General features: G+C 38.4%; 1 protein-coding gene across 3 annotated transcripts in view; it reads right to left on the bottom strand.

Annotated features, from left to right (window-relative positions):
* TECPR2 (tectonin beta-propeller repeat containing 2) overlaps positions 1 to 16924 on the bottom strand; it is a 40120-nt gene that overhangs the window by 2432 nt on the left and 20764 nt on the right. For all 3 annotated transcript variants that reach the window (XM_048949667.1, XM_048949668.1, XM_048949669.1), the window contains exons 14-19: positions 16263 to 16503; positions 15455 to 15544; positions 14405 to 14638; positions 10907 to 11055; positions 1448 to 1589; positions 40 to 189 (exon numbers count right to left, since the gene is read on the bottom strand). In XM_048949667.1, the coding sequence (XP_048805624.1) occupies positions 40 to 189; positions 1448 to 1589; positions 10907 to 11055; positions 14405 to 14638; positions 15455 to 15544; positions 16263 to 16503 (1006 nt within the window). The remainder of the gene's footprint in view (positions 1 to 39; positions 190 to 1447; positions 1590 to 10906; positions 11056 to 14404; positions 14639 to 15454; positions 15545 to 16262; positions 16504 to 16924) is intronic.

Genomic DNA, 16924 nt, shown 5'->3' with positions numbered 1-16924 from the left:
ATCACAATGCTTTTGAATTAGCACAAAGAACCAACTTGCCTGTTAAACGTGCAACACTTCCAGGAATCTTCTTCCAGTAGTCACCTGCTGGATTCTTGTCAGTAATACCGTAACGACGAGCCACATCTCCGTTCGGACAGCGTGCCCAAACGGTCCTTGTACTTATAGCCAGCTCACATGCCTGCAAACCTAAAGATAACCATCAAAAGGCAATAATCACAAGCTTTCTTCTGTACTAAATATACTCACTGAAAAGCTTAATAGGACGGCAAGACTGTAATATTTTTATATCCTCTTACATTAATATTAGAAAGGAACTTTCTGTTATAAAAGGCAGACAGAAATAACTAAATTTCCCTGTACGCTTCCTAAGAAAGGATTGGCAAGATGACAATGCAGGACTGCATTTTTCCTTCCGCTAACTTTAGGGGAGTTGAACAGAGAAGCTTCCAATAGCATCTGAGCTTCTGGCCCTGTGTAAACAGAATATAAGAATGAAGGCCACTTGCAGTACACAGAGCACTTACAAAGAAGAAGGCTTTTTAACTGTGGACTTTGTAGACATGGCATCTATCTACTGACCATACTGATCTCGCAGTGTGGATACGTTCTGCTCTGTGGCCACAGCCAGAAGCAATGACCAGATAGTCTTTACAAACCTATTTCTGGAACCTCCACTGTATTTTACTACCAGGTGGTAAAATCTGAAATTTATAACATTAGTTTGCCTAAAAATGGTTAACATCATAGATGTTGTGGGCATCAGCGTTTGGTTGGTTTGGGTTTTTTTTGTTGTTTTTTTTCATTCCTCTTCACAATAAAGCAAGTTCTCTGCAACCGAAGTGCCATACATTTTGAAATATCTTTACAAAGCAGACAGCATCAATAAATAGTTATTTAAAAAGGAGCAACTGAGATTTAATTTTACATAAATGCAAGGCAAAAATATAATTACTTAAATCAGAATGCATCCAGAACACAGGATTAACAGAAAGATGTGCAAAATAACATTAAGTTCCTGTTAGCCACATCTAGATGGGAACTCCTGTGTTATATCACTTTTCAGTACAAAACTTCTGAAAGCACAGTGGTTTCCTATTGCTTAGGAACACTACTTTAATCCTAACTCAAAGGTAAATGTGGCATTTATTAATCCAGCAGCAGCAGCCTGAAATAGCACACAATATAAATTCATGCCAGAATCAGATTTCTCTTCAGTTAACTATACAATGTGCTTAAGTAAAATCAAGATCTTCTTTCAAAGACAATCCTTATCAAACGCTTCACAGACGTTTCTATAAATAAACATACATGATTGCTGAGAAACATCTCTGATTTATACATTACTACCAAACTGAAAACACAACATGGAAAAAAAAATCACAGTGAGCAAACAGCAGAAAGCACAAGGAATTCATGCCTTAGGTTTGTTTTGTTTCTTTTTTACCTGGTACATGCTCCCAGTCGGTGCCTACAGGCATTTCCTCTGTAATTCCCACTCGTACATGGACATTCCATTTGCTGTCAATGGCCCACAGCATCTGATCGTTTGGACTTGAGTGAATGCTGACCAAGTTGATTCCTACTGGCTATAAAATTCAAGTGCAGTATTTAAATTTAGTACATATATATATATATATAGCTCTGAATGTCTCATCTCAGCAACGGTACAGTGAACTGCCTTCTTCCCCATATGTCATTTTATAGGAATACAACTGTGGAATTCACCACAGCCCACTGCAGTACCGGAGCAGCCACACCTGTAGAATATCCACACCACTATCTATTGGCAAGCCCAAGTGACACGCTCTTCCCATTCTCCTTTATTCTATTTGCTCTGATGGAAATCTGTCTTAACTACTGGCAAAAATCAGTTTTACTGACCAAAGAATTTTAAAGAGATCAAAACAACAATGATAATTTTGTGGCTGATATATTTAGCTAACAGGTTTAGTGAATGCAAATATCCCCTTGGTGGTGGGGAGGGAAAGGAAAGCCACACACTTTAAATAAAATGCAGGTAAGAAAAGGATTTTTCTCCCCGTCAGCTCAAAAAATGTTCCACCAGAGACAACAGTAAGATGCCCTGAAATATGTCATCATCTGACAGAAGCACTGCATTTCTCACAATAACCTCACAGGCCTAAGCTCAATAGCCAGTGTGACAAACCTAAGAGCAAGCTGCTCTTTGTACATATTAACATATAAAGAGGAATACAGAATCACAATCTCTGTGTTTATAAGAACATGCAACCCAATGCCAGATGGCCTTCTGTGTACATAACAGTTACCTGCTTTGTTCTTGCTTTTGAAATTGTGCTGCTAACATGGGTCTGATCCAGTTATAACTAAGTTTGACTTGAAACTCCAAACCAATCCTGTCTATTTAGGTTTTAAGACCTTTGACAGACTGTCTTCTTGTGTTTGTGCTCTCATCAGGTATTTGCACATGCTGGAAGCATGGAGCTGGTAGAGACTTGAAGAAATGTTTGCATTTCTGGTCACAGTAAATTGACAAAGGCTGCAAGTTGAACACTTACAGGAAAATGCTATTTGTATTGAATAGTAATGAATACATAGAATATATAAGTACCTGGTTACTTTCAAGTTGTTATTCTGTCATGTTACAAATAAACTACTGGATTGCGAAAAAAAAACAAAACCAACAACCAAAAACACCAGCAGTAAAAACAAACAAAAAAACATCCTCCAACACCATCACCAACCCTCCCCCCCATCTCCCATGAGCTGACATTGAGGAAAGGGAAATTAAAAAATAAAATAACCCATGGAATATGCCCTGTCTTGCTGCCTCTACACCTGCAGTCATCCTCACACCTGTCTCCCTTCCTCTTTTCCTCCCTCTTTTCTAATTTGTCTCTATGATTACTTTGATTCTGGCTCCTTCCTTCAGCCTGCTCACCTCCCCACATCACTGCCGTGCAGTGCATCTCACCACAGTGCTGTTTCCAGCTTCATCACATCACTCTGAATTTCTGATGCTGTGGTCCCTGCTTTCAAGGAAGCTGTGCAATTAGTAACAGCTTATGCAGACTGAGTACAAACTGTGAAGAGCAGCCTGGTGTGACCCTTGTTGCTGATCTGTTGGGATCTATGCACCTTGCTCTCCACTCTCCCATATCAGGAAATCATTCCTCTCTTCCTCTATTGTTTGCCTAAAGGAGAGCTCCCTTAGAAATAACTGAAATAATTTTCATCCAGAAAGACTTATTGAGTGCTTATACCTAGCTTCTAAGCCTATGTATTACTACAGAATTGCTGGTACTACAAGCTAGGTAAAGCAAATAAAATATCCCAAAGGGGTTGCATGAAAGGAGTTGCACCACAGAGAGCTAGACAGCTTCTGCTTCAACTGCAGGCTTAAGTATAATCAAACTACCTCTACCCAACCCTGCAGCACTGATGTATCCAAGAAATAAATGGAATTTATGGAGTCCTAATAAATCTACAAGCTTGGACAAAAATTTTTGTCATTCTTTGGCTTTCTTTAAATAAACTCCTGTTCTCTTTTTGAGTTTTCCCACTTCTCTGGATATTCTGCTTTTGGTTACTTAGTTCTTTCTGACAAACTTGCATCAAGGAAATAATCCTCCTACTCACTGTCATTACAAAAGATCCAGGCAAGACAGTGATGGCAGCATCCAGTGCTCTTAGAAGAGAAGTCCCTACTCCACTGCAGCTTTCTGATGTGCCACTGGCAGTAGAGGACAGGACCTATAGGACAGCTAGTGATGTGATACCCAATAGCTCTGGGAACAAAGCAGTGACAAGACACCGTGAAACAGGGACAGGCAATTCTGAGAGGTGTTAAACACACCAGATGGCTACACATCCTCCACAAATACACATCCTCCTGTCCTCTGGTCTTGCACCTTACTTACAAGAACCTCGGTCTCTCTCCATCTTTTGCTAACAAAGATTTCCCAATACATCATGTACTGCCACACAAGCCAACTATGTATTTTTCAGTACTTCAAGTTACATGCTAAGAGCTGCGAATATCTTAATTGTCTGCTATAAACAAGAATCATGAAAAATAGTCTGCTAGCACTCACGTGTCTGATGACAAAACAGCGCTGACAAAATGAAGTAAAGTTGAAGTTGCCCATTAACCTTGTAATTCTATGCAAATCATTTCCATTCCTTTTGCAGACCACCAAGAAATTTTCAGTGCAAGCCCGCTGTTTAAACAATGGAATCAAATAAAATCTAAAATAAAAACTAATGCAGCCTTCCGTCCCTGAGCTACTACTCAGAAGTCCTGTCTTGCTGTAGTTGCTTCAGTCACAGATGAACCCAAAACAGTTCCCTGTCAAGGAGAGTGCATGCATCACCAAAAAGGCATCAGAATGCATTCCAAGTCACTATTCAGACATATATTGGCAGGCCTCCACTATCTCTTTTCTTCTGCAAATACCCAGGATGAGAAAGACTAAACATAATATTCTCAGCCTCATTAAGTCCCTTTTCCCTCTTTTTTAAGATAATGGTTTAGTGGTTGCAAGCAGCATGGCTGTTCTACTCGCATTCAAAAGACAGAAAAACCTTCAGATCCTCCAAGGCCAGGATGAAAGAGTATCACATCTGAGATATTTCCCCCACTATCAAGCACTATCCGTAGATCAGACTAATATGACTATTTTGATTGCTAACAGACATCCGGACCTTATAGAGTAGCATGACAAAGAAAGAATACAACTTAGATTCTGTAACATAAACCCGACTGCTGCACGTTATTTTCAGAGCTTCATTTGAAAGATGGTAAAAGTGTTTTACAACCACTAGATATCAAGAAAGCACAAGCAATGTGAGAGCAGTACCAAACAGAATGGTTTGCACTCAGTCTTCAAGGAGAGCAGATTGCTAAATTAATTACCTCTTTTTTTCTCTGTAGAAAAGTTCAAGGCAGTATACAAGAGCAGGAAAGATTACGAATCTATGTTTAGTCTTCCTGGAAGCCACATGTTTTTCAGTAATGCTGCCATAGAATTGTCAGAGATTATTTATTGACTCGAAAACTTGAGCATTCTTTTCCTCAGAAGCCTTACAACAAGCAGCATGACTCCTTCCTCCACTTTTAGCCTTCAGTGAGTAAACAGACCACAGTCTTAGCTCCATACCTCCAGTTAACGGCTAGTGCAACCAAGAAGAAAGGGCAAGAAGGCATGGAGTCTGTTCTCTTGACCTTTGTCGACTTTTAGTTTTTATCCCAACCATTTTCTCACAGAAATATGCAAGAGACTACAACACATGGCATCAATTCCTAGAAAAGGTCACATCAAACCCATGTGACTATTCAACACACTAAGGCTCCAGCAGGTCCATAACATATTTCCAGAATATTTAGTACAACAGCTGCTTCTTACAGGCAATGAAAATTATTATAATAATGCAAAGCATTACAGCACTAGCTAAAAGAAACACAAGCAGACTGCAAGAGCTCAGATTTGAGGCTGCTAGCGGTATTGAGCAACTGAAAGTATGAAAAGGAAAGCTTCTCACTGTTTCTGTTTCAGTGTTAGTTAAGTCTTGTCAGAAAGCAAATTAAGATTTTTACTTCAGAAGGATTTGGAAAAATCATCTGCTCGGTTTTCTGAGTGTGTGTCATTTTGTGTATCCTTTTAGTGAACCAAGGCTTCTGCTGCTGATAACAATTGCTATCAAATGTGACAGGCTACATGTGTGCTTTTCTGAACATGATGATAGCAATGCCTTAAAACAAGTACCAGAAGGCTCCAAAGCAGTAAAATACAGTGAAATACAGTGACAACAGTTGCTCCTAACTTGCAATAAAAAGGAAGACAGTAAGCACCGAGCAATGGACATGAAACAACTTTAGTAAAATGCTTAAAGTGCATTTCTGTAATCTACAAGAAAGTTGCATGTCTATGGAGAATAGTATATATTTGAAGTTAAACACTGTGGCATTCTGAATAAGCTAAGCAAAACACTCAGCAGCAGGAGCTTTGATCCCATATGCTTATTTGCAACCCACCTCAATACAGCTAGTGTGACTGCTGCCAATTGCAGTTTTCCTTTACATCTTCTTGAAAACAGTGGGGAGAGGATTTCCTGGAGGAATGGCTTTAGGAGGCTTCGCATGAGTAAACATATATGGAACAACAGACCAGCCATGTCTACAGGTAAGTAGAAGGCCTCATGTTTTGCATCTCAATCTAAATATAATTGACCTAATGAAAGACAGTTCCTGTACAACTCTCTTCTTAGCATCACCCCAAAGTAGAATTCACAGCAGTGCACAAAGACATCTACACAACAGTTAAGTAGAGCAAGCTATTCTGTGCTAGCAAAAACAGTCTGGAAAGAACAGTCATGTGGATTATGCACCAGAAATAATAGTTTTCCACAGCAAGTATTTTCAACACTAGTGTGGATGATTCTGAAGTATGAATGACAAAGCATTCCCAGCAGAAAAAATTCCTCACCCTTCAGATATCCAGTCCTTGCATAATTGTTTCAAAAGAGCCCCTATTACAGTTCAGCTTTGATTTTGGCATCTATTTTTAAAAAAAAAAAAAAAGTGCTCATCACTTCCTCCTGTGAAGCACGACTTAACAGAGAACTGGCCTTAACAGGAACCTCACGAAAAAATGCAACAGCAAAGCAGGGAAGAAAGTCTCCAGATTAGTACTGTGTGTTCTGTACGGTAAGCTGAGCTCAAAGATAGGAAAGGAAACAAAGATCTGGCAACCATTTCTAACTGACATTTGTAAGGCATAACCACTCTCCTTATGCTGAACATAGATTATGAAAATTGAAGGTTTAGAAAAGAAAGGAAATCCACTGTGCACTCATTTTTGCACACAGACAGAATGACATAGAAATTACTAAAATTTCAAATGCTATTTCTAACAGTTGCTCCTTAGTTTTAAGAATTTTTGAATAACAGTGAAAGGGTGAACAATCTTAGCTTTGCTCCTTTAGTGTGTGCATATGGAAAAGATACAATCTTTACTGTTCTTGGGGAAGCTATCTGCTCTCAATTGCGATATCAAGCTTAAAACAGAAAGGCAATTAGTTGGCTGTTTATGGGAACAGTAATCAAAGATTCTCTAACTTGAAAAGTCTATATTGCAAGAGTTCATTTTATGGCATACTGAGTTAAGCAGCACTCTGCTGCCGACCCCGGGAGCTACAAAGAATCAAAAAAGCTTTATGCAGCAGTTGAGCAGCAAATGTCTTTTCAAATAACTTCCTTCCACCATTTGGACAGATATTTAAATAAGCCTCTTGATTTAATAAAAGAGCTTCTACAATTTCATTTTCTATAATATTTTGCTTATGAAAGAGCACGGAGTAGTAATTAAGCAAATTGCAATTAATAAAATGTTTATTTTTAGACTAAGATAGATTGTTTACAAGAAATAGACTGCAACTCATTACAAATATTTGTCCTCATCTTTGCATCCATTTGTTCTCTTAAATAAAAGTTCTGCTTATCTAACAGAACCCTTAATGTAGATTTTAAAAAGCATTTCTCAAAATCAGATTTTTCTTCAGCACCTTTTTCAGTACGTGCCCAAAATCAAACCCCAAACTTATTAAGAACTACTTTCAAAGGGACCTTCAACTTTTAGAGATCTGTCAAAACAATGTTTCAGGTGAAAGTAATTTTTAACTTCTAATCAACCTGTGCTTTACAATAACCCATGTTAGTCTTATTGACTGTATTAATCTTTTCTCTGGTTTCTGTTTCTTTAGATGACAAATTTAAAAAGCATTACATTTAATGAATATACGTGCAGCCTCATACACACACACTCCATAATATCTATGTTAATATTTATGCTGCTTGCTCAGTATTTGTATTTTATTATGTATTTATGTTACTAATTATGTATTTATGTAACTAAATGTGAATGTAAACCTTTTTAAACGACATTTATTTATAATTTACCATATATTTGTATCATGGCATTTATTTATACTAAATACAATTACATTTAAAGTAAATGCAGACAATGGTTTTATTTTGAATATTAAGAGTGGAATGAAAAACACTTTCAATTTCCTAGACTAAAACCATTTCATCAAGGAGTTTTGATCAGCTTTGTCAATGCCTTTAAAGCTGCTTCCGAAAAGCAGCTTAACTACATAATTTTGACATTTAAACCACAGAATAAAACGGATGAAGTGCAGAAGACTACAAGACTATATAACTACTACTGTTCACAATACTGTAGTATCATCAATCACTTCTTTCTCTCATCCACAGCTTCAGAAGACGGAGAGCAGAGAACACAGAACGCTGCTATTCATGAAGAGATACTGCAGTCAGGACTTATGAAGGGAGCAAAAAAGTGAGAACAGCTCCGGTCCAGATTTCGAAAAAGCCATATGGAATCACAGAACAAAAACTGAACTGGAATTATATTCACTGTTTTTGCATAAAATCTAAACAGAGCCATTGTCCCCGAGTACATCTGTGAAGCTGTGCAATAGCAGATGCTGCTCAGTTACAGCACTCCTTGAACAAGAAGTGACACTGCAAGCAGAGCCTATAGCTGCTCACGAGTCATGAGATCTGGGATATGGCAAGTCACATCAGTTTTGACATTTACTAGGGAACGAAATATCCGCAGTCGGTTTTAAATTATGTTATTTGAGAATGCTCCTGCACTTAAAGCAAGTGAAAGGCAATTTCCATTTCCTTCTTCAAGCAGAAAATGACCGAATCGCTCACAAATACTTCTTCCAATCCTTCTGCTGTTGTGAAGATAAAGTGATGAAGCATGAATGATGTCAAAGTCAATTAAGGAACAGATAGCAGCTACTAAGAAGCAAATATTCTTCACTGAACAGTCCACTTCTCAGTCATTTGTTGTATATGTTATCCAAACACTGAGCTAGGATTTGGAGATAATTTTCAAGTTCACATTCTCTTATTTTGCATTTAACCTTTGCAAAAGCATGGACGGTTGCTCCCTCAGTACTTTAATGATTTGTTTCTATGTGCTGGAATTGTCTCAAAACAAGCATGTAATCCACAAGTTTTCATCTCTGCAAGCAATGTTTGAATATTTGCCCTTTTATATTGACTCATTAGAGGTTGCAATGTCAGGAATTGGCATGATAACAAAAAGAGAATGACAGTGCTCCAGGTGGCAGAAGGTTATCATTTTGGAAGGCAACATCCAAAACGACTGCCCATCTTCCTCAGCAAGCTGAAAGAAGTAACCTGATTTTCAACCTTTTCCAATTAAAGACTTTCACCATAAGGAAATCACTGCTAAAGCCAAAGCAAATCCCACCTTCTTGCAAACACCTTTGCATTGAGCAGTTTAACCACTTTCTACAGATTAAAGAATGCAGTCAGTACAGACAAAATAGTGTCACTGTTTTAAGGTTTCATGAAGTTATTTTCCTGGATAAATAAATCTCTGCTAAGAAGATACTGCACAAATTTATATCTCTGTCTCTCTGCAGCTCAATTAAGTGGAATATGTTCCACCCCCTTTTAAGAGTATTATTCTTAGCTTCCTCTTCCTGCTGCCCTGCACCCTCTTAACAAGCAAACAACAAACATCCATTCTCCAGCAGTTAAATCTATCCCTTGTTGTATCACTTAAGTCATTTAATACTTATCAGCCTGTTCTGTTATTCTGCAAAACAAGATATCATTTCTCTAGGCTTGATTGACACATTCCCAACACAGAAGAACTAGTCTAACCAGTGCTGTGCTAACTGATGAGATGCAAAGCTGCAGTTTCGTGTCCTGGCCCTTCTTTGCTGCTATAACCCAAGATTGACAGAAGTAACTTACTTTTGCTTATCTCCTAGCAGCCAAAGAGAATGATGTTAAAAAAAACAAACAAAACACACACACAAAAAACTACTGCAACTACACTGCCAGAGACTTACTTTTATGTCTTAGTGTGATCTTTTAAAAGTACCACATATTTCAAAATCTTCAGAAGAAATTCTGTAACACTACAGAACGTAAATCGAATGTGCAAACAAATCTAGTGCTACTAGATCAGCAGACAGCTCAACTGATTTTGTGCCAAGGAGCAAAGAATGAAATTGGTACTCAGAGGTCAACTTTCTTACAGCAGTCCCAAACCATGATACAGAATTACACCCATTTCACAGCTTGACTTCCTGAGCATTTGAGCAGCACTGAGGTTTAAGAAGAGATTAAACAAGAAAACAGACACTGGAGGAAATTATTTTGTCCACTCTGTATTCAGAAAATATGGTCCTAGAATACTTTAGAAGGCTTTTTTCCACCCTGATCCTCCCAGCTGGCAGGTAGAAAGGATCCCTTCCTTGCATGTTCTGAGAACAAGGGAGGAAAAGAAATGCAGTTGTACTGAACAGTTCTAACCATTGGGTGATAAGAAAAGTCCCTGGATCCAGGCACTGCACCCTGGCAAGCATCCCAGACTCACAAGGGTGAGAATAAAGGATGAGGCAAGAGGCACTATGCCATGAGCAAAGCCTTCCCACACCCTCTGCTTAATGCTGCTTTCTAGTCCAGCCTCTTGCCTAGCAAACAAGAAGGTATTCCACACACACTTCAAGGTTGCATTTTCCTACATGCCTACAAAGCTGCTGCATTACTATTAGAGAAATTTTTGGCTAAGAAAAAAAGTTTCCACTTTTGGAAAAAAGTGACTTGTAAGGCTTAGATGCATTTGTAATAAGGCAGCACATTCAGAGTACGTTGTACTGACTCTTCGACTGTGGGGTTGGTTCTCTCTTGTGAAGATAAGTAAATGTTGAAACTGAACATGTGGGGCAAAGGTTTAAGACATACCATTAAAATCTGGCCCTATTGTTTTCCTTAAGTGTTAACTTATTCCTTTTTCAAAGGCATAGGGCTACAGCACTGTGTTATAAAGAATTCAAATCAACATTTTACCTGTATAGGTGGCTCAATCATTATCCATGCAGGAAGCATCAAGCTCGGGTTAAGAGGTTGGGTTCCTACACGGAAATAAACACCGCCACTGGTGTCACACGCCCAAACGTGCTGATTTCCACAGGCCAGGCTGATCAGCTTCACAGCTCCTAACAATAAAAAGGCTGTTAGCAACCTGGCGTTTTAATTTCACATTCGGTTAATAATGCGCACTTTCATTACTGCTTATAATGATTAAAACCAAGCGGTACTACACGTGAGGTATTTTTCTCTTAAATTTAAAAATAAATATCTAAAGTCACAGGGTACTGCCACCTCTAAAGCACACTGTGAGTATGCTATTAAAATAATCGAATTCAAGCAGAGGAGAAGTTCTGTAACAAATGTTATCAGTGTCTAGACAAACTTTCACATGACCTAATATGAACTTCTCTCTGTATCTGGCCATGCCTATGTATTTTTCTCAGTGTTCAGCCATACATTCAGCAATGAACATTCCTAATGCTACCAGTACTTTAAAAAAGACAAGAGCACATGGATTGTACATCTCTGTGTTAAAATACCAGTGTCACATTTGTAAATAAAGGAGTTGGTTTTCAAGTGGGTTTATATTCCATGTACATATCTATTATTTATTACATCTATGTCAGAAGCACAGCAGTATTTTAACTCTGTGCAAGTCAAACACAATGAAGACAAAGTTCCCAAATAAGTAAGTTTTGGAATTATTATTATTATTTCTTCATAAACAAATCACACCCATCAGTCTTGTTACTAAAATTTGCTAAAGACAGAACTGCTAGCTAAGAGCCAGCTGGAACTCTTTCACGTTCATTTCAGAATAGCCATGTGATGTAATATATGTAACACTTCATTTATTTATTTATTTTCTTTATTTTGCCTTCCAGCACTGGGACAACACAATGCTAAGTAATGGAAAACATGTTCTACAGAAAGAGAGACTCAACCAGTGCAGATACACCACAGAAGGAATGCTCTGGTCGCACTCCAAACTAAAAACTAAAAATAGGCCTTGCTGGTTGATTGAACATGCCAGCACCTCTTGGGGTATCCCATTCTTGGTAACAGTTTTCTATTTTGTGATGTGAATCTGGGAACAAATCCCTGTAAAGTACATCACTTAAGGAGAGGGTACAATTTTATCCCATAAGAAGGAGTTTAAAGACTTATTCATGCAGATGGCAATATTCAGGAAGGCTTGCTGGGCAAGGAACAGGCAACAAACAGGACTACACAGCTTCTATCCTTTAGTTAACTGAAATTCTAAATATCTCAGCATCAACCAAAATTACTTTACTTTCTGAATCAATGGAATTTGAATTATCTCAGCCTAGAACTCCCTTTCATTGTCCATCTTCCTATTGGGGAATGGCATATCATACAAAACCATACAGACAAACTTCAACTGCTTCGGGTAAGAACGTTCAGCACAACTTCCTGCTGCAGGCTGAGGCTTCACACTCAGCAACAAAGTCCAGCTTTTATTTAAAACGTTATGATTCCTTGGAACAAAGTACAACTGCTAGTAATGGCTTTGCCACATGATGTCTCAGCTGTTGAAGTGTTCTGATCCAAACAAGCATCACAGCCCTCAGACATGGAATCACATATCACCTACTCGGCATAGCTGATTTATTTACGTCTACAGTACAATTTGATATTCAAAAATGCAGTCCTTATGTAAATGTTTTGGGGTTTCTCTCTCTTCCCACTTACTGCTTTTACATTAGGAGAAGGTCGTGCTAACCACATTCAACCACTGTTTAGGAAAAAGTAGTGCAATTCAGAGACATTATTTATAATTAAGGCCTAAAGGTCACTCTACTGCACTTAGAAACCTTGACAGAGGAGCCCTAATCAATTTACTAGATAGTACTCCCAGTACTATCATTTCCACAGAGAATTCTGAATTTCACTTTACAGCAACTTTCTCTGCTTTTCTCAATTTACAGTCCTAACATTTCAGGAGTGAGAATAGACACACATTTGAACTATATATAAGTAGCAATAATTCTCTGGATTTCTTCAGTCCCATTAGTGCAATACAAGTCTGAGATTACAACAGTGGCTATGCAGCAGTGACCTACCAGATGCAATTAACTGGAAAAAAAAGCAGGAAATTTTCTTCATACTTACTAATTAACCCACAGTACCAAGTTAGGCAAAATGTCTGAATTATTTCCTGGCCCCAGAGTGTGCCACAAAGCTATCAGGAACAGCTGAATGTGATGGCTGAACCCCAGAACTGCTGAAGTCAGTACACGAGGTATTACAGTCTGCTAGCACTGACTGCCTTTACCAATGTTTTGAGATTTGCAAACAACATCAAGGAGCTATTACTTCAGTTTTGCAGCTATTATCTAAACTGCTGGAAAGCAATGGCATCTTGAGGAAAATTTTAATCTCTACTGAGCAAGATGAGAAGGACGGTACAGACAAACCTACCCTGCAGGTCAGTAAAGACAAAAGGTGTCAGGTATTGCTTAAATTATGGTAAAATCAGTGATTTGGAACCCATTTATCAGGTCTGGAGAATATGTTTTATGACTGGTAGATAAATTCTTTTGAAAAGATGTTATTAGAAAAGTTTCAGGTGAAGTATACAAGAGATAAAATTGCTTATTGGGACAATCATGAATACTGCAATTAAAAATGGAAAAAATACAAAACAGCTTAAATTTATTCTAGCACAGGGTCTCCCCTTCTTTTACATTCTCTTGAAATAGGAATGCAAGTTATCAGAAAGAGAAGAGAGTATTCTAACAATCAAATTATCAAAGAAATAAATCCAATTAGAATACAACTGGGGAAGCTGGCAAGTGGCCAGAACTACTCTTAACTCTGATGCAAAGAGCCAAACTGTGAGGATATTTTAACGATCAAAATGTAGTCAGACAACCTTGCTCCTGTTCCTAACCAAATAAAAAGGGCAGTTAACCAGTAGCACATTCTCGACATTATGCTGAATCATGAGATCACTATCAACTCAAACATAAGAGTGTCATCAGCTGTATCATCTACAAATGATGCAATTCTTACAGCACAGTTTTTCTTTACCAAGATCCCAATGAAGCTCTGGTCAGTGTTAAGAACGCATTTACCCACAAAATGCAGGGCCTTCAGTAGGGAGCTGCCCAGGGCCATGTGATTATGGGTACCCTGCTTATAGTACAAGAAATATTTAAAGCTGCTGGTATATCTGCACAGCATGGTGTCAGGCTGAATGGTCTCAAACTTAAAAATGGTAAGTAGCACAAAGGCATAAAAAGTGTCCTGCAAACAGAGAGCACTGTTTGAAAGCATCCACAGATTGGTTATCATGTTCTTTGGTCCTCTGCTGCAAAGCAGTACTTTATGGTAAAGTACTGTTTAATCCAGTAAATGTAATATTCCAGATCAAGAAAACAAAGACATACCTGAAAGAAAACACTGTCTTATTAGAGTTAATAGATAGCCTACTCAATAAAAATGCCATACCTAGTTGAGAGAGATCCAGTTTTGTCCAGTGCATCCCTGTTGGACAGCTGGACGAAAGAGTTCTGATAAATATCTGCCCAAGACTGTCCAAACCCCAAATGGCATCCTGGCAGGCAGAATAGTGCACCATTTCAGTCTCTGGTGGCAGCTGCACCGTAGAAGGACGAAACTGAGGACTCTGATCACTGACACAAAACAGATCCTTGTTGCTTTGGCACAGCCACAAAAAGCTTCCTATGGTAAGGAGATTTCTGTTATTAAAATCATTCCTAATCTACTCTGAGAAAGTTAATTCTTCCTCTGAAAATGATCTGACAATTGAAGACAGAAATAAAGATCTTAATCTAAGACTTCCAAGTACAAATAAGCATCCTAAGTGCTTATTTAGGCACTGAAATACTCCCCCCTTACATCAAGTAAGTTGCAAATGATCTCACTTGAAAAACCTTCTCACATGAAGAAACTAAAATGGAGAAAGCACACATGAGAGTGCACTGTTTTCCCTTCTTTTTTTTTACTTGCTTTCTTAGTAATTGCTTTTGAAAAGCCAGCATACCTTTCCAGTTCTATGTTATACACGTTTGCCAATAAAGTTAGTGTATTCAGCTGCAATTGTTAGCAACTGCATTACCCAACAGTAGAATTCTTTCATGTCAGCAGCACAGTTTTACCAATAAAATGTCAAGCTCTACTGCAACAACTGCACTTGACAGGAAAAGTAGTTGGTTAGCACAGGCATTGCAGAAAAGCATGTTCCAGGATTTCATATCGCAGATTCTGGCAATGCATGCTGCAGCAAGCTACAAAGCTCCTGTTCCTAAAGGACTACTTATTCTCTATTGGATGTCACTGCACCAAAGTCAGAATGACACAACTTTATGCCCACTAGTTTTTCAGATCATTCCCATCTTACTTCAAACATTTTAAACCCCTATATACAAAAAAAGACAACCAAAACCTGAGGTAACTCAATGTATTTGATTACTTACACTATCAATTCCACTCTAATTAAAATTAGGCCTCATAGGCCCACACTGTTGATTCACTAACCTTCTTTAGATGAAGCTGGGGAAGCCAACACAAAAACCCATTTTGTGGCTGAAGCAGTACCACGAGGCACAATATTATTCCAGTAAGTGCCTGAAAGGAAAGAACAGTGTCATTAGTATGAAAGTCAATTTTCTGTTACAATTCAAATATCACCTAGACACAATTTTCTGCACCAATCTTTCAGTAGCTGTTTTTTGGAAAGAAAATTGCCTCAACACATACATATTGCTTATGGCATGTTCACACAGAATTTGGATTCAGGAAAAAAGAAGGGAAAAAATTGATGATCTTCAACAGGAGACCAAATGGATGATGAGTTTAAATAGACAGTAGTATATGCCTATCCTTAATGTTTATCTATTTTAAAAATGTACTAAAAGAAAGTTCTATTTGGGGAAATATATCTGGAAAAATAAAGTATTGCTCCATTATTGCTGTAATACCATAACAGTGCTGTTCTCTGTAGTCACACTGATCCTGAACTGTGATCCATTATGCCTACATATAACAGGAACAGTAGCGTAAGACTGCCTTCTCACCCAAGAGAAGAGACAAACACAAGTACTAACAAGAGTAACTTGTGTACAGTCCATTTGTGTACGATGAATTTGGCGTGAAAAACATTTCCCTTTGCATGGGAAAGCATTCAGTCTGTTTGCTAAAGATACGGTTTTCAAACATGGAGTTGCTCTGCTGAAGCTGCCCTGACTCCCCACGGATTATTCCTGTGGTGATCGAACTGTAGTTTAGTTACTTTCTCCTGTTTATTTTTTTTAATTTGGAAACATTAGACTCAAATCACACTAACCTATTAAGTTTCCCTTTGCCACATGGAATTCATTTTTGCCTGAAGAGATCCAGACTCCGCTGCCATTAACTCCAAGGAGGCTGGGTTGACACTGAAGCTGCTGTGACCAAAACGCCATTCGAAGTTTGTCAGCCACTTTCTCTACAGGTGCCTGAGCTGCTGTTGCCACTGAATGTGTGGCCTGGATTATTGTCTGGAACAGGCTGCACTGGTCAAACACTACATAATCAGTGATGCTTACCTGGAAAAGAAAAATGTTACTGATGACTAACTAAGCTTTGGGGTGAAAGACAGAATATTCCACTAAATTATCAAATATTCCATTTATTTGAGTTTGTTTTCTGTACAGGAAATCTATCACAAGATTAGAAGACTTCTAAGTGTTGGAAGAGAAAGAAATATATGGTACATTCTGATTAAGCAAGTCTTGATAATAAACCACAAGCCCCTCCTACCTAACAATCTACTTTAAAATCTGCACTTTAAGAAAGTCCTACTTTTCCTATGGGATCCTGGGCTCCATCAGGAGAGGGGTGGCCAGCAGGGACAGGGAGGTGATTGTCCCTCTCTACTCGGCTCTTGTGAGGCCCCATCTGGAGTACTGTGTCCAGGTGTGGAGCCCTCAGTACAAGAAAGACATTGAGATTTTGGAAAGGGTCCAG

This window comes from Lagopus muta, chromosome 6 (assembly GCF_023343835.1).
Source record: "Lagopus muta isolate bLagMut1 chromosome 6, bLagMut1 primary, whole genome shotgun sequence".
Classification (NCBI taxonomy): domain Eukaryota; kingdom Metazoa; phylum Chordata; class Aves; order Galliformes; family Phasianidae; genus Lagopus; species Lagopus muta.
The sequence above is the reverse complement of the archived record's forward strand: the minus strand, read 5'-3'. Positions and strand labels throughout refer to the sequence as shown.